General features: G+C 39.9%; 1 protein-coding gene across 1 annotated transcript in view; it reads right to left on the bottom strand.

Moving 5' to 3' along the window:
* KLHL17 (kelch like family member 17) overlaps positions 1-25,757 on the bottom strand; it is a 607,468-nt gene that overhangs the window by 87,502 nt on the left and 494,209 nt on the right. Inside the window, exons 6-9 of the mRNA XM_053690457.1 lie at positions 14,482-14,626; positions 14,100-14,267; positions 11,577-11,665; positions 9,005-9,078 (exon numbers count right to left, since the gene is read on the bottom strand). Of these exons, the coding sequence (XP_053546432.1) occupies positions 9,005-9,078; positions 11,577-11,665; positions 14,100-14,267; positions 14,482-14,626 (476 nt within the window). The remainder of the gene's footprint in view (positions 1-9,004; positions 9,079-11,576; positions 11,666-14,099; positions 14,268-14,481; positions 14,627-25,757) is intronic.

Here is a 25,757-nt window from a genome sequence, read left to right as displayed (position 1 = left end):
ATTGGGGTCTGGCTAACCCTTTTCCCGTGCCCCACAAGGAAAATAGGTGCTGTCTTTCACTATCATATTCACTAGGCCTAGTTATCAAGCCATAAACCTCAAATACGCTGGAATTCCGCAGCATATTTGTGGCGAGGCTGATTCGCCTTAGTTATCAAAGGCTACACACCGGCAAAAGTAGAATTTTGTGACGTAAGCTTCGATCCGCCGGACTCAGTCCGACACAGATCGATTCTTACGTCACTAACAGATGTTCCGCACACAAGTGCGGCACAATATGACTACTTTTGCTAGTTATCAAAAAACTAGCAGGTACGCTCGGCACTTTTACAGCCCAGCGTACCTGGTTTTCAATCCGCCGCCCTGGACGCGGCGGATCCCATAGGAATCAATGGGAGTCTGACCATAGCGAAAGTACAAGTTCGCTGCTGACAGACATCCCACTGATTCCTATGGGAGATGTCTACACCTAACACCCTAACATGTACCCCGAGTCTAAACACCCCTAATCTGTCCCCCCTACATCTCCGCAACTAAATAAAGTTATTACCCCCTAAACCGCCGCTCCCGGAGACCACCGCCACTATAATAAAAATGTTAACCCCTAAACCGCCGCTCCCGGAGCCCACCGCCACTATAATAAATATGTTAACCCCTAAACCACCGCTCCCGGAGCCCACCGCAAGCTACTCTATACATATTAACCCCTAAACCGCCGCTCCCTGACCCCGCCGCAACTATAATAAATGTATTAACCCCTAAACCGCCGCTCCCGGACCCTGCCGCAACCTATATTAAATTTATTAACCCCTATCCTGCCCCCCTACATCGTCGCCACCTATAATAAATTTATTAAACCCTATCCTGCCCCCCACTACACCGCCGCCACTGTAATAAAATTATTAACCCCTAAACCTAAGTCTAACACTAACCCTAACACCCCCCTAACTTAAATATTAATTAAATAAATCTAAATAATATTTCTATTATGAACTAAATGAATCCTATTTAAAACTAAATACTTACCTTTAAAATAAACTCTAATATAGCTACAATATAAATAATAATTATATTGTAGCTATCTTAGGATTTATTTTTATTTTACAGGCAACTTTCAATTTATTTTAACTAGGTACAATAGCTATTAAATAGTTATTAACTATTTAATAGCTTACCTAGCTAAAATAAAGAGAACTTTACCTGTAAAATAAAAACTAACCTAAGTTACATTTACACCTAACACTACACTATACTTTAATAAATTATTCCTATTTAAAACTAAATACTTACCTGTAAAATAAACCCTAAGATAGCTACAATGTAATTAATAATTATATTGTAGCTATTTTAGGGTTTATATTTATTTTACAGGTAACTTTGTATTTATTTTAGCTAGTTAGAATAGTTATTAAATAGTTATTAACTATTTAATAACTACCTAGCTAAAAGAAATACAAAATTACCTGTAAAATAAATCCTAACCTAAGTTACAATTAAACCTAACACTACACTATCATTAAATAAATTAAATACAAATAACTACAATTAAATACAATTACATAAACTAACTAAAGTACAAAAAATAAAAAAAGCTAAGTTACAAAAAATAAAAAAATAGGTTACAAACATTTAAAAAATATTACAACAATTTTAAGCTAATTACAACTAATCTAAGCCCCCTAATAAAATAACAAAGACCCCCAAAATAAAAAAATTCCCTACCCTATTCTACATTAAAAAAGTTCAAAGCTCTTTTACCTTACCAGCCCTTAAAAGGGCCTTTCGTGGGGCATGCCCCAAAGAATTCAGCTCTTTTGCCTGTAAAAGAAAAATACAACCCCCCCAACATTAAAACCCACCACCCACATACCCCTAATCTAACCCAACCCCCCCTTAAAAAAACCTAACACTACCCCCCTGAAGATCATCCTACCTTTAGTCGTCTTCACTCAGCCGAGCCACCGATGGAACTGAAGAGGAGATCCGGAGAGGCAGAAGTGATCCTCCAAGGGGCGCTAAAGAAATCTTCCATCCGATGAAGTGATCCTCCAAGCGGCGCTGAAGAAGTCTTCTATCCGGGCGATGTCATCTTCCAAGCGGGGTCTTCAATCTTCATCCCGCCGACGCGGAACATCCTTCTTTCCCGACGGACTACCGACGAATGAAGGCTCCTTTAAGGGACGTCATCCAAGATGGCGTCCCTTTAATTCCAATTGGCTGATAGGATTCTATCAGCCAATCGGAATTAAGGTAGGAAAAATCTGATTGGCTGATTGAATCAGCCAATCAGATTGAGCTTGCATTCTATTGGCTGATCGGTAATTCGTCGGTAGTCTTACCTTAATTCCGATTGGCTGATAGAATCCTATCAGCCAATCGGAATTCGAGGGACGCCATCTTGGATGACGTCCCTTAAAGGAACCGTCATTCGTCGGGAAGTCGTCGGTGAAGATGGATGGATCCGCGCAGGAGGTCTTGAAGATCAGCCGGTCGTCATCGGATTGAAGAACATAGAAGATGCGGCTTGGATGAAGATGTTTGCTGGTCCGGATGTCCTCTTCTGCCCGCTTGGATCAAGACTTCAGCCGGAGGATGGACGTCACTCTTCAGCCCCCGCTTGGGCTTGGATCAAGATTTCGGAGGCTTGGATCAAGACTTCGGTGGACGAATCGGTGAACCTGGCATGGTGAAGATAAGGTAGGAAGATCTTCAGGGGCTTAGTGTTAGGTTTATTTAAGGGGGGTTTGGGTTAGATTAGGGGTATGTGGGTGGTGGGTTGTAATGTTGGGGGGGGTATTGTATGTTTTTTTTTACAGGCAAAAGAGCTGAATTCTTTGGGGCATGCCCCACGAAAGGCCCTTTTAAGGGCTGGTAAGGTAAAAGAGCTTTGAACTTTTTAATTTTGAATAGGGTAGGGCATTTTTTTATTTTGGGGGTCTTTGTTATTTTATTAGGGGGCTTAGAGTAGGTGTAATTAGTTTAAAATTGTTGTAATATTTTTATAATGTTTGTAAATATTTTTTTATTTTTTGTAACTTAGTTCTTTTTTATTTTTTGTACTTTAGTTAGTTTATTTAATTGTAGTTATTTGTAGGTATTGTATTTAATTAATTTATTGATAGTGTAGTGTTAGGTTTAATTGTAGATAATTGTAGGTAGTTTATTTAATTTATTTATTGATAGTGTAGTGTTAGGTTTAATTGTAACTTAGGTTAGGATTTATTTTACAGGTAATTTTGTAATTATTTTAACTAGGTAGCTATTAAATAGTTATTAACTATTTAATAGCTATTGTACCTGGTTAAAATAATTACAAAGTTGCCTGTAAAATAAATATTAATCCTAAAATAGCTACAATATAATTATAATTTATATTGTAGCTATATTAGGGTTTATTTTACAGGTAAGTATTTAGTTTTAAATAGGAATAATTTATTTAATAAGAGCTAATTTATTTCATTAGATAAAAATTATATTTAACTTAGGGTTGTGTTAGTGTTAGTGTTAGACTTAGCTTTGGGGGTTAATACATTTATTATAGTAGCGGTGAGCTCCGGTCGGCAGGGGTTAATTATTGTAGGTAGCTGGCGGCGACGTTGTGGGCGGCAGAATAGGGGTTAATAAATATAATATAGGGGTCGGCGGTGTTAGGGGCAGCAGATTAGGGGTACATAACTATAATGTATGTTGCGGCGGTGTACGGAGCGGCAGATTAGGGGTTAATAATAATATGCAGGGGTCAGCGATAGCGGGGGCGGCAGATTAGGGGTTAATAAGTGTAAGGTTAGGGGTGTTTAGACTCGGGGTACATGTTAGAGTGTTAGGTGCAGACTTAGGAAGTGTTTCCCCATAGGAAACAATGTAGCTGCGTTAGGAGCTGAACGCTGCTTTTTTGCAGGTGTTAGTTTTTTTTACAGCCAGCTCAGCCCCATTGTTTCCTATGGGGATATCGTGCACGAGCACGTTTTTTAAGCTGGCCGCGTTCGTAAGCACCGCTGGTATCGAGAGTTGCAGTGGCGGTAAATATGCTCTACGCTCCCTTTTTGGAGCCTAACGCAGCCCTTCTGTGAACTCTAAATACCAGCGGTATTTAAAAGGTGCGGGAGAAAAAAAGCACGCGTAGCTAACGCACCCCTTTGGCCGCAGAACTCTAAATCTAGCCGTATGTAAATAAAATGACTACCACTAAGGAGTTTATCACAATCTATCAGCAATTTGCTCCCTAAATTGCATTTTGCTTTCCAGGCTGATTTGGTCAGAGTGTTTTCTAAATTATACAATGCAAAATGGATCTGTGTATTAAAACCTGCAGCAATAAATGCCAACAGAAAATTTCCCGAAAAAGCCTTATCGTGTGTTAAGTACTTGTTTTTGGGATAAAAAATGGGAAGTCACGCGAAACTGGCATATTCAATAGCTCTTTCACACCTCTTAAGTTTACAGTAAAGTTCTTTTCAAATAATCCCTTTGTTAACAGTGGAAATGCTCATTTACATCTGTGAGATTAACCTATTGGAATCTGCGAATCCATCATCATCACTACTAAAACCTTCTGAATGCAAAGTGTATACAGATTCTGTGGTGAGAATGGAAATGGATTGCAAAAGGTTCCTTTTGAAAGCATGATTGCGATACCCAGTTTTAAAAGCCGGTTATGAAGACAACAGTAAAAATAGTGACAATCATGATAGTGCGACTGTGTCTGAAACAAACATTAGCAAAAAAAAGAGTGCTCTATATATTTCTATCTTGATCTCACTTTTCCTGCAGATGCCCTTAGCTGTGCAGGATATCAAGTACTCAACAAATATCTAAATTAACCTATACTGCCCTATCCACTGCAGACAGCCTGTACAATAGTGATGAATAGAGTTTAAAGAATCAATACCATGATGTACGTTAATACACCCCTAAAATGTCTCCTGTGGCAATTTCAGAGTATCTTGCATATGTGCATGATGTAAACTGTAGAAGTGTTCTTTAATTGTAACCCTTTGTTTTTTTGTATACAGGCATAATGCAATCATGAGGATTAATCAACTACTACTCTTGTTTTATTTTGTTTGGATTGTGATTGATGAGAAATTTTCAGCCCCATAGTAAAAATAGGTATTTTTTCAGAGATCTGAAAATGTAAAATGCCTATTTTACCAGAAAAACTTAAATTATGCTTACCAGATAATTTCATTTCCTTCTGTGTGGGAAGAGTCCACAGCTGCATTCCTTACTTGTGGAAAATACTGAACCTGGCCACCAGAAGGAGGCAAAGTCACCCCAGCCAAAGGCTTAAATACCTCCCCCACTTCCTCATAACCCCAGTCATTCTGCCGAGGGAACAAGGAACAGTAGGAGAAATATCAGAGTGAAAAAGGTGCCAGAAGAATAAATAAAAATTTAGGGCCGCCCATCAGCAAACACGGGCGGGAGCTGTGGACTCTTCCCATACAGAAGGAAAGGAAATTATCTGGTAAGCATAATTTAAGTTTTCCTTCTTAATATGCATTCCTTACTTGTGGGAAACATATACCCATGCTCTAGAGTACACGGAATGCTAACTGGAGGGAAAAAAGAGAGGCAGACCCTTATCTGAGTGCACCACAGCCTGCAAAGCCCTTTCTCCCGAAGGCTGCTTCAGCAGATACAAAAATCAAACTTGTAAAGTTAGGAAAAAGTATGTAAGGAGGACCAGGTAGATCCATAGAGGCCTCATTTTTGAAGGCCCAAGAGGAAACCACTGCTCTTGTAGAATGAGCCGTAATCCTCAGAGGAGGCTTATGTCCCCCTGTCTCTATGCTAAACGGATGACACTCCTCAGCCAAAAAGATAAGGAAGTCGAAAGAGGCCCTCTAACCCCCACGCTTCACACAAAAGAGAACAAACAGAGAAAGAAGTTTAAAATATATAGATATGGTGTGTGGAAGCACACCAATCCTCAAGGGGGCGCTCTCAATCAAAACAAATGTAACACAATGTAATAAGAACAATAATAATGTATACAACAACACTCTAAAAATAAACAGCAGAATACCAGAGAGAAAAAGCCAGTTGTAGGCTGAGAAACATGTTGCTTTTAAAATAAAAATATTCTTTTTAACTAATACACTTGCTGTTGGATTTTATCTGGGAATCCATCTATACTCCTGCATCAGTTTTGGGAGCTTTCTTATTTGCTGAAACCTTTGAAACAGTCAGCTGGGCGGCTGAGAAGTCCCAGTCTGTGTATATTGCACCTGGAGGTGCTTTACTACATGTAAGTGTGCATATTCCCTGGATACACATATATTTGTACAAACTGTACTGGGCTATGTTGGCTCTATATCCTCCCCTTTAGGAACCAGGAGGACCTCACTGGTGAAGAAGTACTACAGAATTATCTCTGCGTCTGTTCAGTTTGCTGGGCAACTGTGAGGTTCCAGTCTGCTTCCTTGCACTTTTTGGTGCTATTCGTTTGTGAGTATTAGTCTTACATATTTTGCTTGTCCCTTGGTATTGTGGTATTAGGCCATTGGGCGCCTCTGTGTTTCTTTTTTCAGAGAAAGAAGTTTGTCTAAATTCCTTCGTGGCCTGAAGATAGAACTTCAAGGCACAAACCACATCCAGAATTACGTTGTAATCGTTCCTTCGACGAAGAAGGATTAGGACATAAGAAAGGAACCAGAATCTCTTGATTGTTGTTGCGAATTGACACAACCTTAGGAAGAAAACCTAACTTGGTTCGTAGAACAGCCTTATCAGCATGGAAAGCCAGATAAGGAGGGATGCATTGCAAGGCAGCAATCACAGATGCTCTGCGCGCAGAAGCAATAGCCAGTAGAAAAGGAATCTTCCTAGACAACAATTTAATGTCTACTTCATGCATAGGCGCCAACAGAGCCCGTTGCAAAACTTTAAGAACAAGATTTAAACTCCAAGAAGGAGCATTAGATCTAAACACAGGTCTGATCCTAGCAGAGCCTTAACAAATGACTGCACATCTGGAAGCTCAGCGGACCTCTTGTGCAGTAACAGGGACAGGGCCAAAATCTTTCCCATCAGGGGACTTCCAGAAAAGCCCTTCTCCAGTTCACCCTTGAGAACTCAGCAACCGCGGCAACAGTCGCCACCGGTTGAAACAAATATCCGTATGTTGAAACATCTTTCTTAACAGAGTTTCCATCTTTTATCCATGGGCTCTTTAAACGAAGAGCTATCCTCAAGCGGGATAGGAATATGTTTAGCAAGGGTGAAGATAGCTTTTAGGGACGGAACCCCACAACTCCATTGAGAGTCCAGGACCGGGAACAATTTCTTAAAGGTAGAAGAGGGGGAAAAGGAATCCAATCCTGTCCTGCTCATTCTTAATAATGTTTGCCATCTAACAGGAGCAGGGAAGGATAAGGTACCATCCTGTCCACAAACTCTATCCAATTTTGGAATCAAAGGTTCATCAGGCAATTTGGCCTCTGGAACCTCTAAATTAGCCAAAACTTCCTTTAGAAGAAAGCGCAAATTCCTAAAAGTCTGGTTCCTCCGCAGCCGGAGGTTTAGAGGCAGCAGACTCCGATCCAGGATGTTCATACTCTGAAGTCTCAGAAAGAACTTCATCCTCGGATAACCTTAATAGTTAAATCCAATAAATTATCTGATGTACTCTGGGAAGGAGTGCAATATGTAACCTTTCGCTTGGCAGGGTGAGGTAAAGCATTAAAGGCCCCAGACACCGCCGTCTGAACTGCGCAGTAACGTCTGGTGGAAAAAAGGCCCCCTCCAGATGGAGGATCAGCAATGCTACGGGAAACTGCATGTGTAGAGAGAGAGAAGAATGTAGGGTAGGCACCTCACTGGACGGCTCAGTGGTATCAAACATGTTTGATATTATCACATTATCAAGGCATATGGAACATAATTAAGAGGGCGGATCTAAGGCCTCCTCACAATATAAACAGGAATTACTCTTTAGGAATAGAGGGAGTACCCTCTAAAGTAACAGAATCCTCCGTCGCTAGTGCAATAACCGAAGAACGATAGAAAATAAAACAATTTTGTTTTATTTACAAAAACGGCACCCTTATACCCCAATGGCTGGGGCATTCCCCACCTCCTATGACCCAGACAGTACAGAGATTTATGACTCCTCTCTGATAGAAACCCGGTCAGGAAAGAGGGAATGAAAACTGCACAATGCAGGACCGTCTTTGCTATGAGAAAAAGCGTGCCAACTTGTAAGCTGCACAGCTCTCAAAGTGAAATTGAAAACTGTATATTCCATAACAGCCTATGAGCCCATAACATCTCACACATAAAAGCAGCATAAAATCAAATAAACATATAAGATTATTACCCACTGTTCAATAATCCCCCTCAGGAGATATTAACCCTTGATTCTATACAGATAAAAGGAGTCACACTGTGACCCTGTCGTCTTGCGTTATCATACATGTATAAAAAATTAAACGATCTTACCAGAATCTATGCCGTGGAACAGTAACACGGTCCTTCAAGTTTGACAGATAGTAGCGTTGCTTCTGACATGGACTTGAGTGAAGTAAGGAGGCAGCGAAACTCGTCAACGCTGATTGCTTATGGAGCTGTTAATATGAGTTGGGATGGTTTCGCAGAAAAACTCTCCATGCATCTCCGGACTCATCCATGCTCTCACTGAGAGGCTGACAGGACTACTTAAAACTCCAGTTCTATCTCGAAGAGTACTACCCTCCAAAAGAGACTACTCCGAAATCTTCTGACACTTCTCTGCCAACCTCCTGTGATGAAAGGCAAAGGATGACTGGGGTTATGAGGAAGTGGGGGAGGTATTTAAGCCTTTGGCTGGGGTGTCTTTGCCTCCTCCTGGTGGCCAGGTTCAGCATTTCCTACAAGTAAGGAAGCTGTGGACTCTTCCCATATTAAGAAGGAAAAAGAGGTGAAACTGTCTCAGCAGATAGATTGTGATCCACCCCTAACTGGCTTACAGACTCAGACACTCAAAAGACAAATAGGACAGCAAAATACTTATTACTGAACGTACCTGTGGTTCATATTTTTCCACTGTGGCAAGATGGGAAGAGCTGTCATAGCCTCCAACAGCATATAGATTTCCATCTAAATGTATGAGAAAACAGAAGCATTGTAATGTTTAAATGGGTTATGCATGCTTACTTTTACTTGGGCTTAACCTATCTCTAACATTGAACAATTGAAAGCAAAAATAAATGAGTCAAGACCTCAAACAAACTGTAGATTAACTTGTAGAGGAGCTTAAAGGGGCAGTAAAGTCAGAATTATACTTTCATGATTCAGATGCTATTTTAAACTACTTTCCAGTTTTATTTTGTTATCAAATTTGCTTTGTTCTCTTGGTATCCTTTGTTGAAGCATATACCAAGATAGGCTCAGGAGCAACAATGCATTACTGGGAGCTAGCTGAACACTTCTGGCGAGTCAATGACAACTGGCGAGTCAATGACAACAGGCAAAAGTTTGGGGTCACTTAGACATTTCCTTATTTTTCATACAAAAAATGAGTTTAAATAGGAAATATAGAAATATAGTTATTGACAAGGTTATAAATAATTAATTTTAAGTGAAATAATAATTGTGTCCTTCACTTTGCTTTTGTCAAAGAATTCTTCATGTGCAGCAATTACAGCCTTGCAGATTTTTGGCATTCTAGGTGTCCATTAGTTGAGGTTATCTGAAGAGATGTTACCCCATGCTTTCTGAAGCACCTCCCACAATTTGGATTGACTTGATGGGAACTTCTTACGTACCATACAGTCAAGTTGCCCCCACAACAGCTCAATAGGGTTGAGATCTGGTGACTGTGCTGGCCACTCCATTAAAGACAGAATACCAGTTCTTGCATAGTTTGGAGCTATACTTTTGGTCATTGTAATGCTGTAGGAGGAAAATGGCTTCAATCAAACACAGTTCAATCAATGGCACAGCGTTACAAAATGGAGTGACAGCCTTCTTTCTTCTATAACTTTGCCACTTTACCACCACCAAAGCACCCTAAGACCATGCTTCCACCATGCTTGACAGATGGCGTTAAGCACTGCTCCAGCAACTTTTCATTAGGTCTGCGTCTCACAAAAGTTCTTCTTTGTGATCTGAAACACCTCAAACTTAGAGTCGTCTGTCCATAACACTTTTTTCCAATCTTCCTCTGTCCAGTTTCTGCGTTCTTTTCCCCATCTTAGGACCAGATTACAAATGTAACGCAATATTGCGCTTATTCAAGCGCAATATTTGTGCTCCACTCAGTAATACCATCGCACGTAAATGAGCCCTGGTATTACAGGTGCTGCGCAATGCAAATGCGTCCTCGCATTCGCATTGCCAAAAGCCAAGTGCTCATGAGAGGCTCCGTCCATAGGCTCCAATGTGAGTCTCGTTTTCCTGCAGGCAGCCACAGCAAACCACGGCAGTGCAAGGGGCAGCAATGAATAAATATATACGTATATGCTTATATACCTATATATTTATTTGTTTATATGTGTATATACACATATTAACACATAAATATAGATGTATATATTAATGGCTGCTTATTTAACGTGCGCCTGTAAATTTTCCCCTTTACGGGAGCACGTTACGATATGACTCCACTTGTAATCTGGCTCTTAATCTTTTATTTTTATTGGTCAGTCAGATATGGCTTTTTCTTTGTAAATCTGCCTACAAGGCCAGCTGAGACTGATGTTTTGAGGGTACTATTTAAGCAACCAGCTGCAGACTTGTGAGGCGCCTGCTTCTCAAACTAGACACTAATGTATTTGTCCGCTTGCTCAGTTGTGCACCGGGGCCTCCCACTCCTCTTTCTATGCTGGTTAGAGACCGTTTGCGCTGTTTTGTGAAGGGAGAAGTACACCGCGGTCTACAAGATCTTCAGTTTCCTGGCAATTTTTCTCATGGAATAAACTTTATTTCTCAGAACTAGAATAGACTGACACGTTTCAGAAGAAAGTTTTTTGTTTCTGGCCATCTTGAGTCTGTAATCAAACCCACAATTGCTGATGCACCAGATACTCAGCTAGTCTAATGAAGGCCAGTTTTATTGCTTCTTTAAACAGCACAACAGTTTTCATCTGTGCTAACATAATTGCAAAATGATAAACCTGGATTAGCAAACACAACGTGCCATTGGAACACAGGACAGATGGTTGCTCATAATTGGCCTCTGTAAACCTATGTAGATATTTCATTAAAAATCAGGTGTTTCCAGCTACAATAGTCATTTACAACAATGTCTACACTGTATTTCTGATCAATTTGATGTTATTTTAATGGACAAAAAAATGTGCTATCCTTTCGAAAACAAGGAAGTGTCTCAGTGACCACAAACTTTTGAACAACAGTGCATGTGCAGCTACCAATCACCAGCAAGCTTCCATCAGCGCATTACTGCTCATGAGCCTACCTAGGTATGCTTTGCAACAAAAGTGAATAGGAGTAAAATGTAAAGTTTCAAATTGCATACTCTTTCGGAACCATGTCAGTTTAATTTTGACATTGCTGTCCCTTTAAGGTTTCAACAAAGAAACTGAAGGATCCCTGACACATAGAAAATATAGAGACTGTGTTAACTGGGGACGAACCTAGAGTTGCAACTCGAACATATCTTCTTCTAGTGCTCATAGCGGCTATTGAAGTCCATGTGCCAGTGAGAGGATCATATCGCTCAGCGCTAAAATAACATGTTCAATGGAATGAAAAAAGAAGAAGATATGTTAGCAGCATAGGTTTTATGTTAAATAGATATAAAACAGTAAAAAAATGCTAGATATAATTATATATATTTTAAAAATGATATTAGGGTTTTTTAAAGGGATATGAAAAAGCGCCCGTTTAAAAAAACCAAATATGTTAAATCAAAGTAAAACATAAAAAGAAACAGATTATGTACAAAAATAGCAAAAACTAATTTGTAGCCACTGCCCACAGGATGATGTTAGCTGACATGTTGATAACTTGAGTTACATTCTGCACTCTACTGAGCGTGGGCAATACTAGAAGAATACTAGATGATTTATGACATCAGGCTAAATAAATCTTACTGTAGATACCCCAGCCCCCTTGTTGGGCTGTGACAGGAAGTAATGGACACTGCACAAATTATGTTTAGAAAAATAAATAAAAGGTGAAATCCTTTGTAAAATTATTAATAATTACATATTTCAATGATTTCCATTAAAGGGACACTGAACGCAATTTTTTTCTTCCGTGATTCAGATAGAGCATGCAATTTTAAGCAACTTTCTAATTTACTCCTATTATCAAATTTTCTTCATTCTCTTGGTATCTTTATTTGAAATGCAAGAATGTAAGTTTAGATGCCGGCCCATTTTTGGTGAACAACCTGTGTTGTTCTTGCTGATTGCTGGATAATTTCAACCACACAAAAAAAGCTTTGATAGGCATTTCACTTTTTTCACTTAAAGATAGCAAGAGAACAAAGAAAAATTGATAATAGGAGTAAATTAGAAAGTTGCTTAAAATTGCATGTTCTATCTGAATCACAAAAGAAACATTTTGGGTTCAGTGTCCCTTTAAGTTAAGAGAAAAAAGTACTACCTTTTATTTGATGAAAAATAATCTATGGAACTTCACAAGAGAGAGCAGATAAATTAAAAACTCTCCTGAACGAAGAAATGGCCAAAAGACCACATCTTCCAAGAAAATGCCTAATTCATGCATGTGTTCAAAAGGTGGAGCTTGTAAAACTCTTAAAACCAGATTTAAATTCCAAGGGGGAGAAATTGGTTTTATAACAGAAATTATTCTGACCAAAGCCCAATGGAACACAACTGAAAGACCATTTTTGGTGATAAACCTAGGTTGTCCTTGCTGATTGGTGGATAAATTAATTGACCAATAAAAAAATGCTATCCAGAGTTCTGAACCCAAAAAAAGCTTAGATGCCTTCTTTTTCAAATAAAGATAGCAAGAGAACGAAGAAAAATTGATAATAGGAGTAAATTAGAAAGTTGCTTAAAATTGCATGATCTATTTGAATCACGAAAGAAAAAAGTTGGTTTCAGTGTCCCTTTAAGTATAACCCACTGCTTAGTGCCGTTTTATTACAACAATGAAACAGACTGTTTATATCTTTTAAATATTGAAAATAAAAGAGTAAAGGTTTAGGGGCCTATTTATGAACAGCCTGTCTGACATGATCCGATCAGCGGATCATGTCCAACAGACCTCGCTGAATGCGGAGAGCAATACGCTCTCCGCATTCAGCATTGCACCAGCAGCTCTTGTGAACTGCTGAATCAACGCCGCCCCCTGCAGATTCGCGGCCAATCGGCCGCTAGAAGTTGGGTGTCAATTAACCCGATTGTATTCGATCGGGTTGAATTGCGGCGATGTCTGTCCGCCTCCTCAGAGCAGGCGGACAGGATAACTGGTGTTTCTGGCGAGTCTGAAGGCTCGCCAGAAACATGGGGCATCAAGCTCCATACGTAGCTTGATAGATATGCCCCCAAGTTTCTATAATGTAATTTAGGTCTGTAAATGTAGGCGTTCCTCTTATCTCTCTCTTCTGCTGAGGGAAAATAGGAATGTGCAGACAAGGCTGGTGGAATATAGGGTTCTAAAGTAACTAAACGGATTTCCACACAGTCTTGTGTACACACTCTCTTTTATTTACTGAACTTCATTGTCATAAGGGGAAATCTGGGCTACAACATTGTGGTGCCCATTACTTTTTAGAAATTCAGTGGAATAGAGAAAAACAACAGTTTTCAAAGATAAAGGGAAGGCGATAAAATAAATAACGGAAGTATATTGCAAAGTTTTATTGTATTACACATAATTAAACAACATTTGACATCTCAATCTCAAACTGTTTAACGTCTTCACTTCTGTAATATGCACATTATTTAAACAATATGCAACCGTATGTTCTGTGCATTTAAACTTATGTTCTATGGATCTCATCAACTGTCTTCAATCAGCTACACAGCTTCCGAGAATGTATTTACAATGCAAACTCCATTTAAGATGCAGACGCTCTATAATCCCCTTATTTTCTATGCCTTGCCATACCCAGCTTTCAACTCTAACTGTACTGTACCTGTCTGACTGTATATGCAGTGAACGTCTTTAAATACATATACCTGTTCAAACAGGAAGCACCGTCATAACCACCTGCAGCATACAACAACCCATGGAGCACAGCCACTCCTAGGCAACTACGTCTTGTCCCCATGCAAACCTCTGGTTGCCATGTGTTTGTAACAGGGTCATATGACTCTACAGTAGCAAGATCTGACGTTCCATCATATCTATGAAAGGAAAGAAAGAACAGCTTTAAAATCTACTTGCTCCTGGCAGTAAACAGTAATGCAAGCTCCCAGGAAGTGCCCAATAACCTGTTTATTGGTTTGCCTGTGTACTTTTTAATGCAAATTGGAACTGGTGTATTTGTAGCATCTTATTTATAAATTATATGAATAGCAATTTTTTTTTGTAAAGTTTTGTAACTGGACAATTTCTTACCCTCCTACAGCATAAAGTTTGTTTCCAATGGCTGCTACGCCCACCCGTGCTCTTCTTGTTGACATAGATGCCACCATATGCCAGCGGTCAGTACGGGTATCATAAGCTTCACAGTCACCATGTATGGCAAACAGACTCCCACCACCTAGAAAATATATACTATCAACAAAATATTCTGAACAATGCCACCATAAATAGAATTATGTACTGTACATATATTTCAATCATATTACACAGATAGCATGGAATTCTCTCAATCTAGGCTGAATTGTGTTAGAGATTAAATTTTATGTGGGATTCATCAGTCACTAATAACCCGTATTACAATGCCTAAAACCCATATTGCCATGCAGATGCTGACATGGAAATACAGGTATACTATTACAATCAACTTGTAATCAAAATAACATAGACCAACACCTAAGAGGTGACATGATTACTTTATATAAATATATTCAAGGCCCACATACAGAAATCTCTGTTTATTCCAAGAAAATTGTTTGTGACAAGAGGTCACAATTTAAGGCTGGAGGAAAGGAGATTTAATCTCCTGCAACGTAAACATTTTTTTACTGAAGAGCAATAAAATTGTGGAACTCATTACCTAAGGAGGTAGTAAATGCTATAACCTTAGATTTATTTAAAAATGGTTTACATACATTTCTGGCTAGAAAAAAAATTCAGGGATATGATTTCTTGTGTTAAATGGGTCATCTTTTTTTAATGGGATTAATTTAAGATCAACGGGAGCTTTTATTGTAAGTAACAAAATTTATGCTTACCTGATAAATGTATTTCTTTCTTGACACCACCTTGAGTCCACGGATCATCTAATTACTATTGGGAATATTACAGCTGCCCAGCAGGAGGCGGCAAAGAGCACCACAGGAAAGCTGTTGCATATCACCTCCCTTCCCAGTCATTCGACCGAAGTAAACGGAGAGAAAGGAAGCAACAAGGTGCAGAGGTGCCTGATTTTTATAACATGACCAAAACCTGTCTTAAAAAACAGGGCAGGCCGTGGACTCATCGTGTCAAGAAAGAAAGAAATTTATCAGGTAAGCATACATTTCGTTTTCTTTCTAATGACACGGTGAGTCCACGGATCATCTAATTACTATTGGGAATTAATACCTAAGCTAGAGGACACAGATGATAAGGGAGGGACAAGACAGGGAACCTAAACAGAAAGCATCACTGCATGAAGAACCTTTCTCCCAAGAGAAGCCTCAGCCGAGGCAAAAGTATCAAATTTATAGAATTTTGAAAAAGTGTGAAGAGAGGAACAAGTTGCAGCCTTGCAAATCTGTTCCACAGAAGCTTCATTTTTACTTGCCCAGGAAGAGGAAACAGCCCTCATAGAATGTCCAGCAGTTTCATAGGCCAAGCGAATGATACTCTTCAGCCACAAGGAAAGAGAAGTAGTCGTAGCTTTCTGCCCCTTACATTTCCGAAAAGCCTTAGTCGCCTGTAAATAGAATTTTAACGCACGCACCACATCTAGGTTGTGCAGCAGACGTTCCCTATGAGAAGATGGGTTAGGACATAAAGAAGGAACAACAATCTCCTGATTAATGTTCCGATCCAAAACCACTTTAGAGAGAAAACCTAACTTAGTACGCAAAACTACCTTATCCGAATGAAAAATAAGGTAAGGAGACTCATACTGTAATGCCAAGAGCTCTGAAACTCTACGTGCAGATGAAATAGCAACAAGAAACAAAACTGAAGAACTTTAAGAACAAGGTTAAGACTCCAGGGAGGAGTAACAGGCCTGATTCTGACCAAGGCCCGACAGAACGATTGCACGTCTGGTACATCCGCCAGACGTTTATGTAACAAAATAGACGAGACAGATATTTGACCTTTCAAAGAACTTGCCGATAAACCCTTCTCCAAACCCTCTTGGAGAAAAGACAAAATTCTTGGAATCCGAACTCTACTCCAAGAGTAGCCTCTGGATTCACACCAATGCAGGTATTTATGCCATATCTTGCAGTAAATTTTCCTGGTAACAGGCTTACGAGCCTGAATCATGGTCTCAATGACCGACTCAGAAAAACCAGGCTTAGATAAAATTAAGCGTTCAATCTCCAAGCAGTCAGCTTCAGAGAAACTTGATTTGGGTGAAAGAAGGGCCCTTGAAGCAGAAGGTCCTTCCTCAGTGGAAGTCTCCAAGGAGGGAGAGATGACATCTCCACTAGGTCTGCATACCAGATCCTGCGAGGCCACGCCGATGCAATGAGGATCACAGACGTCCTCTCCTGTTTGATTTGAGCAATGACCCGAGGAAGGAGAGCGAGCGGAGGAAATAGGTAAGCGAGACTGAAATTCCAAGGGACCGCCAGAGCATCTATCAGTACAGCCTGAGGATCCCTTGACCTCGACCCGTACCTCGGGAGCTTGGCATTCTGACGAGATGCCATGAGATCCAGTTTCGGCTGTCCCACCTCCTTGCTCTTAACGTAGGCAAAGAGAATGACTGAGGTTGGAGGGAAGGGAGGTGATATTTAACAGCTTTGTTGTGGTGCTCTTTGCCGCCTCCTGCTGAGCAGGAGTGATATTCCCAATAGTAATTAGATGATCCGTGGACTCACCGTGGACTAGACAGCTGTTTCATAACTTGTGTTTCCAGTGAGCCTGAAGGCTCGCCAGAAACACGGGGCATCAAGCTCCTTACGGAGCTTGATAAATATGCCCCATGAAGTTATTTTTAAAAATCATTGCAGGAGTTATTTGGAAACAGTTTTACAGTTTTGGAACAGTTTGTAGTGCTCATTCTGTAAGGCTACTTTCTGTAGTGATCTTCAAAGCTTATCACCGTGTGTCAAACAGAAAGCAATTTGCTATTTTTCAACTGAAAAGCTGTGTCTTTTGTACAGTTTAGGCAAATGTTATATTTAACAAAAGCAGTCATGATTTTCAGAGATTGCTGATGAAGGCTGAATAAAGGTTGATTAAATATAACTCTGAGGGGAATGACTTAGGTGTTATTTTTGTATAAAAGCCATAATGAATGTTGCCTACTTGGCTTGAGTAGAAAACAATGTGCTATATTTTTAGCTGGTGCAGTTATCATTAGCTTGTGCCAAAATTGTTGCATTGAAAAAGTAAGCGCCTACTGCTAGCTTTCTTGGCACAAGTGCTATTTAGAGTTACATTTAACATATTAGAAAAATGGAAATCTGCACTAAGCAGTTTCTAGGGGTTAAAGTTGGCGGGTGTGGTGTACTAGAACCCCCCCCCCCCCCCAAAAAAAAAAAACAGCACTGAAAAGTCCCTTTACAATGCGGTCCATGAGGAACTGAGATATAGAAACACTCGAACTTTATCACCAAAATGAGGCAAGAGACTCTTCAAATGAGGGGGTTAAACAGCCCTGGAAGCTTAAAAAATTATAGATGTTATGACCATCATGTTATGAACCATGTGTCCCTACAGAGAACAAACCTCATATAAGACAAAATCAGAAAATCTAATCAAACAAAAAGAAAAGCCCCCAAAATGTGGATCCTGTCTGGGCCTCTGTTGTGAATTTGTAATTATTGTCTGCTGTTTAAACCCTAAGAAAATAACTATAAATGTAGTCCTGACTAGGGAAATGCCCAAAGCAATGTATCCAGCTTGACTCAAGATGTAACTAACTTGAGTATTTGATAACTATGGCAGTCCCAGCCACCTATAAAAATAATGTATGAAATTTTGAAATAGATTTTGTTAAACAAAATTCCATTAATCTCATTGTACATTTTAGAGGTGGCCCATAATATGTATCACATCCAGACACCACTGATAACATATTTATACCATAAATATGTGTAATGATAGAATAGAAACTGTACATATTTATATTTTGTGCTACAATTCTCTAAAGCAGTGCTTTCCAAACTGTGTATCGTAACACATTAGTGTGTCGGTGGCAGTGTGTAGGTGTGTCCCTGCTTCAGGACAAATTTTTTTTAACTTAAAATTCTTTTAAAAAATGTTTTTGGTTTCCGACTTTCGGCCTGCCTGCTACGCATATCACATGGTTGACACGTGATTAATACCTACTGGGTCACAGATCATCTTAACCTATTGGCGCAGCTTAGCGGAAACTGAAACTATTCCCATTGGTGGCACATTGGCTTCTGACAGCACGTGTAGTCTTCTCAATCGGCTCGTGACTGCATATGTAGTCAGTGAGTGGGACAGCAGTGTGTTTGCAGCACAGGCAGTAGTCAGTCGGACTCGCAAAGCTCTGAGGGCAGCAGCTTAAACGCTGAGCTAAAGTCAGAAGTCAAAGTGTTGTTATTTTTTTGCAACTAGCTCCCAGTAGTGCATTGCTGCTCCTGCTCTTGATATATGGATAGGAAGTGGAAGCTTAAAAATGCTTGATGATGAAATGCAAGTGTCTTTATCTAATATTCCACTAAATATTCAGAAACTGTGTTCATCCCATCAACCTCATACATCCCATTAAAATAGTAAGTAGCGGCTAAAATACCAACAATACCAATAGAGAAGTATCTGAGAGCCCATAGATAGCTTTCTTGAGAGGTATTTTTATTGCAAGAGAGGATCCGGAGCCAGGCCGATCTGAAGTACCGGAGGAGGTGACAGGAAAGTCCGGGGCTTCGGCCTATACCGGCATCTGAGACAACATAAGAACGGATCGTCTAAAAGAACAGTGGCATATCAATCCGGTTGTAACCGGAACGAGAGAGAAGACTCTACTCAAGTAATCGAATCACAGAGAGAGGGTAAGACATTTTACTCCTTCACACACCCGATAATACTTATCTCAGACAGCGGCCTGCACGTTACAGCACAGGGCATTGCGATGCACTTTGGCTAACAGAAAGATATTGCATTAAGGACATTATTGGGAAAGAACGATTTATGCAGGCATCAGCTTCCATATAAGAGCTCTCACAATTAGCGCTGACAGCTTGGAAATATTCAAGAGTGTAAAGGGGTCTGCAGTGAGGAAGACCTAGCAGGCGGGAAAAGTCGCCATTTTTTGTAACAAGACCTAATGTGAGTGCAACCTTCTTTATATATGGACAGTCTCCTTACAAGGCTCCCTATCTCCAAACTCTATACCTGGGCTGTGAAACTCTGTAGCAGCGGCTTGGGAATATTTATAGAGAATTTGCAGGAGCCTTTAAGTCATCTGACAAGAGAGACCACTTAACACATCTATCTCACCTCCTTAAAAGCACAATGTGATAAAGACTGCAATCTTAACATCTATTTTGCCTGACATTGGATTCACATGTACCCTGTAAATAGAGGGTTCCTATCAACATGAGCGTATAACCCTAAAAAGTCCCTATAAATCCAAAGAGTAAACAAGCGCAAGACATACTGAACACCTAGGTTCCCCACAACCGAAAACCCCAAACAAGAGATACCCTCTATCAAACTTCTCAAAATGAAGAATAAATCACAAACAGTAAAGGAATGCCTATCGAGATCCCAATCTAAACAAAAAGGTATAGATAAAGGTAATTCCCCTGTGGCACCTAGCTCACCAACACAGAGCACTGAGAAACCTGGGGAACCCAGAACAGAGGAAACCAACAAAGAGCTTCTATCCCAAATTAAGTATTTGTTTCAAGAAGAATTTAAAATGGCTCTAGCTGAGATCAAACAAGACCTCAGAGAGATAGGTGGGAGAACTGCTGATTTGGAAGAAAAACTGGACAGTGTGACCGAAGAAATCCCCATCCTCAGAAACTCGATACAAGATAACTCTGCATATGTCCGTAGACTCGAAGAGCAGATAGAAGATCTGGAAAACAGATCACGCAGATCTAACCTAAGAATCCGAAATCTTCTAGAGTCTTATAGTAATCTAGAGGAAACAGTTACTGAGCTATTTGTACAATTAGTTCCAGATATAGAACCAACCATGCTGCTGATGGACAGGGTCCATAGGGCTCTCACAAGGCCACAACAAAATAACAACAGGGATGTCATCTTAAAACTACATTACTATCACGTTAAAGAACGGATTTTGAAAGCTGCAAGAGACAAAAGATGTATAGAATTTGAAGGACATAATATCCAAATCTACACGGATCTTGCTCCAATTACACTCAGGAAAAGAAGGGATTTGAAACCCATCACTGCCGCTCTCACAAAGGAACATTTAAAATACAGATGGAACTTTCCCTTTAAATTAAGCTTCACACACCAGAATGGGAATTACAGCTGTACCACCCTAGAGGAAGGAAAGGCTCTATTAGACCGACTACAAATTCAAAATGACATCACTATTACTCCCACAAGTTCAGTTCCTCCTAGAAAAGCTTTTCAAAAAGAGTGGACACCAGTCGGGAGGAATGGAAAAGCAAAGAAACAGAAGATTACCCCTAACAAGGATCTAGAGGAAGAAGATTCCGACGAAGCTACTGACTCACCAACATGAGACCAATGCTAATATAAGAAGCTGTGAGTCTCTCAGGACTAAATCTCAAGATGTAAGGTCTATCCCATTGAATTGGGACAAGGCCTACATGGTAATGTTTTTCTGTGTCAGACTCATTGTTACTGGGTTTTGTGTTCAAGTTGTTTTATTAACCAGTTCTAGGTTATAATGTTCATAAGTTAAGTCCCTGAGGCATAACTCGCTAAGGTGAGGTAAAGCCCCCTTTCCAGCTCCCCACTTCCCACAGCTAAGTCCTGCCCCTACGAGGCTCCTACGCTAAAATTTTAGATAAGAGTCATTACTGGCCCCTCTCACCCCTAATTACCAATCTACCTCAAAAGGGACCTCAGGGATTTATACCCTCTAACCCTCACTAAAACATTGGATTTTACTGTTCAATGTCATCTGTTACACAAATAATATATACTCTTAGGATATGTTCAATACCCCCCCTTACCCAGACCCCCCCTTTTTGTCTCCCCCCTCCTCCCCCTCCCTTTCCCACGCTCATGTTAAGCACCTGATCAGGTAGAATGAGATGTAACACTTATATGATAAGTCATGCATAAGTCTTTATCTCTAACATTTATTTATATTTTATTTATGTTTCAATTTTGGTCACTAGTCCTATGGTCATTTCTTTATGGTGAGTTGGTTCAGAAAGTTGTTGATTTTGTGAAGCCTGAAGAAACAATGTATGTTGTGCTAAACCTCTTTTCTCTCATTCATGAAGGCGTGATTACAACTCCTCTACTGAGGCTGAGCTCGGCCTGGTCCATGAAACCCCTCCTCCAATTCAGAGAGACCACGATCCTCCTCTCACAGACTCACAGGTACTTTTCTAAAGCAGTCCTCCCCGACACTACAACATGCCCATAAAAATAATATCACATAACGTCAGAGGGCTAAATTCTGACATCAAAAGGAAAAAAGCAATCATGGAATATAAGGCACTGGGGGCTAAGATAATAATGTTGCAGGAAACACATTTCACATCAGCTTATACGCCCACTTACTGGGATAAGGCATACCCCACGCAATTTCATGCTATAGGCCCAAAAAAAAAATGCGGAGTTTCCATTTTAATTCACTCATCCCTAAATTTCCAAGAAGAATCGGTAATAAGAGACAAAGAAGGGAGATATCTAATAATACAAGGCTCGATACAAAACACCCCACTCCTATTAGTTAACGTATATGCCCCCAATGAATCACAGGCTAACTTTATCTCTAAACTAAGCAAGCACCTTACCCTATGGAAAAGATATAAAACTATAGTAGGTGGTGATTTCAATATCACTATGAATGACAAAATCGACAGATCCTCACAAGCACACACATCTCACAACACACCTACAAAACCGAGCAGAATCTTATTAGACTTTACATTAGACCACAACTTAATAGATTGCTGGCGAGCCCGGAATAGGGATGCTAGAGACTACACATACTATTCTCCTATGCACTCTTCACAGTCCAGAATAGACTATATCTTAGTAAGTCAAATTTTAGTACCACTGCTTAATGGCGCGTCAATCACAAACTGCTCCTGGTCCGACCACTCCATAATGGAAATCACTCTAGCAGGATTGATTAATCCACATAGGACTAAATCTTGGACCCTAAATGCATCTCTGCTCAGGGAAGGGCCGGAACTAGAAAAGTTAAAACAGCAAATAGTTGAATTTATTACCATTAACAATAACTCCACACAAAACCCTACCCTTGAATGGGGAGCATTGAAGGCTTACACACGAGGCTTACTCATGGCCGAAACCAGAAGACAAAATAAGTTCAGAGAAACTAAAACACTAGAATTAAAAGCAGAAACTAACAGGCTGAGATCACAACTCGGGCTTAATCCCTCCCGATCTTTAGTCAATCAGCTTAAAGCCAAAAATGCAGAGCTAGACTCACTTCTAACCAAAGAGGCAGCTAGATCAATAAAAATAGTAGACACCCAATATTACATCTACGGCAATAAGCCAGACCGAATGCTAGCTAACAAACTGAAAGATATAGTGAAAACCACGACAGTCCCACAGATACAAGCCCCAAATAACAAGACCACCAATGACCCTCAAGACATAGCGAACTTATTCGCAGACTACTATGGTAAACTATATAACTTAACAACAACACATACAGAGAGAAACAGAGCCCTTGATCTATTGTCTTTTCTTGGGGATAGCACTCTACCAACCATCACCACAGACGAACTTGACTCCCTAAATAAACCCATAACCCCAGAAGAGATAATACTCAATATAAAGAACCTCAAACGATCCAAAGCCCCAGGACCCGATGGCTTTCCTGCCATATTCTACAAAATATTACACCCTATCTTAGTACCCCAACTAGTCAAAGTTTTTAATGCTATGATGCAAGGTAAGGACATCCCCAGAGAAATGTTGATGGCTCGAATCACAGTGATCCCAAAACCGGGTAAAAACAAGCAACATTGCCAAAACTACAGGCCCATCTCTCTTATCAATCAGGACATTAAACTATTTACCAAAATTTTAGCAAACCGATTCAACCCACTTCTTACTAAATTAATCCACCCAGACCAAGTAGGTTTTATCACGCAAAGAGAAGCCCCAGATAACACGAGGAAGATTATCAATTTGATTAATATAGCCACGATTGAAAGAATGCCTTCTCTGTTCCTCTCGTTGGATGCAGAGAAGGCATTCGATAGAATTAACTGGGACTATATGTTTGCGGTTCTAGAAAAAGTAGGCATCACAGGTCCCTTCTATGATGCCATCAAAACATTATACTCACACCCAACAGCTTATGTCAAATTGTCAGGCTACCAATCGAACCCCATACATGTTAATAATGGAACCAGACAAGGCTGCCCACTGTCCCCGCTTTTATTCGCCTTAAGCATAGAACCATTAGCTATCAAGATAAGGGAAAACCAGGATATTTCTGGTATACAGGTAGGCCAAACAGAACATAAGATCTCCCTATTTGCTGACGACATAATCCTGACATTGACTAAACCCTTACTCTCCCTCCCTCCAGTTTATAAACTAATACAACAATTTGGATCCCTTTCGGGATATAAAATAAATGACGAGAAATGCGAAGCCCTTGGAGTCAGTATCCCAAGCCACACTAAAAAACTAATGGAACTTAACTTCTCATTTAAATGGCCAAAGAAATCCATTAAATACTTAGGAATCAACTTATCTAATAACATACACTCTCTATACCAGCTAAACTACCTTCCTATGTTTAAAAACATTAGAGCTTTAATTACAAAATGGATGAAACTCAAAATCTCATTCTATGGAAGAATTATCTCGACTAAGATGTCCTTATTACCTAAGTTACTCTACTTATTCCGCTCCCTACCCATATCTCTCCCCTTATCAGACCTGCAAAAACTCCAGAAGGACATCTTAAAATTTGTGTGGCAAGGTAAAAGAGCGAGAATCAATAAGAAACTTATGTGTACTGCTAAGGGAGATGGGGGGATAGGTCTCCCAAATCTAATATCGTATTATTATTCAGCCCGCACTGCCCAAACCCTACACTGGTTCAATGTCAACAATAATTCACAATGGGTTGATATTGAATCAAGTGTTATGAATACCATCCCATTATCTAACCTCTTATGGACACCTGACACCACATCTACCACCAAAAGATGCGAATATATCACAATCCAACACACCCTACACATTTGGAAAACATTAAACTCTAAATTCCCCTTACTCAATAGGAGATCTATGATCACCCCTTTGATAACTAATAATACCTCTTTTGATAAAACCACTCAACAAAAATGGCGTAATAGAGGACTCTATAGAATTGCAGATATATATAAAGAAGGTAGGATGATTACATATGAACAATATCAGGCTCTAGATCACGAAGACAAGAATATTTGGTATCACTACCTAAAATTAAAATCTAGAGCACAGCAAGTCTTAGGGGGGGAGAGGGTCCCAACAAACACCACACTAGAGAGGCTCTGCCTAACGGATCATCAAATCAGAGGGGGCATATCCACCTTGTACACTCTATTCAGCAGCGAACCTCAAGACAGTAAACCACCTATAATGCTAAAATGGGAAAATGACACAGGGAAAACCTGGTCAGTTAAGACGTGGAGAGAGACCTTAGCTAATGGCTTATCTTTCTCGCAAAACGCGACCCTAAGGGAAAATTTCCTTAAGGTAGCTTTCAGATGGTACCTATTCCCAACTAGATCAGGAAATGGAGGAGACCCATCATCCAACCTCTGTTACAGAGGCTGTGGCGAACTTGGGACATACCCACATATGTGGTGGGAATGCAGAAGCGTTAGAGAAACCTGGAACCATACATCTGCTCTTCTGAGCGATATCTTCCAAAAACCAATCATCTTGACTATGGAACAGGCTTTACTCCACTTTCCGATCCCTGGCATATCTAAGTATAATAATAAGTTAGCTAGGTGGATATGTACAATTGTTAGACTAGGCATAGCCCAATTTTGGAAAGAAACTCCCCCTAGTTTTGAAAAGATAAAACAAAAGATGATATTCCATTTCGATATGGCGAGCTCCACAGCAGAATATCTAGATGATAAAAAACCATTCCTTCAACAATGGGAACCCTTTATACATTACTATGAAGCCATGAGGAGAGGAGGAGGGGCGGAAGTGGACCGGGCTGAGCAAAGCATTTCAGAAACAACACCATTAACCCCCTCGGGGGTGTAGAGACATCTTTAGAATCTGTTAACTATATACATGGGAATGTAGAGCTTTTTCAATGTATCGAATGACCTTTAAATGCTGAGATTTGTGACCAATGTTTATTGTTTATTGTATATATGAAAATTTTTGAATAAAATATTTTC

The sequence above is a fragment of the Bombina bombina genome, chromosome 8 (genome assembly GCF_027579735.1).
Source record: "Bombina bombina isolate aBomBom1 chromosome 8, aBomBom1.pri, whole genome shotgun sequence".
In the NCBI taxonomy this organism is placed as follows: Eukaryota; Metazoa; Chordata; class Amphibia; order Anura; family Bombinatoridae; genus Bombina; species Bombina bombina.
Note: the sequence above shows the minus strand (reverse complement) of the source record. Positions and strands in the feature narration are given on the sequence as shown.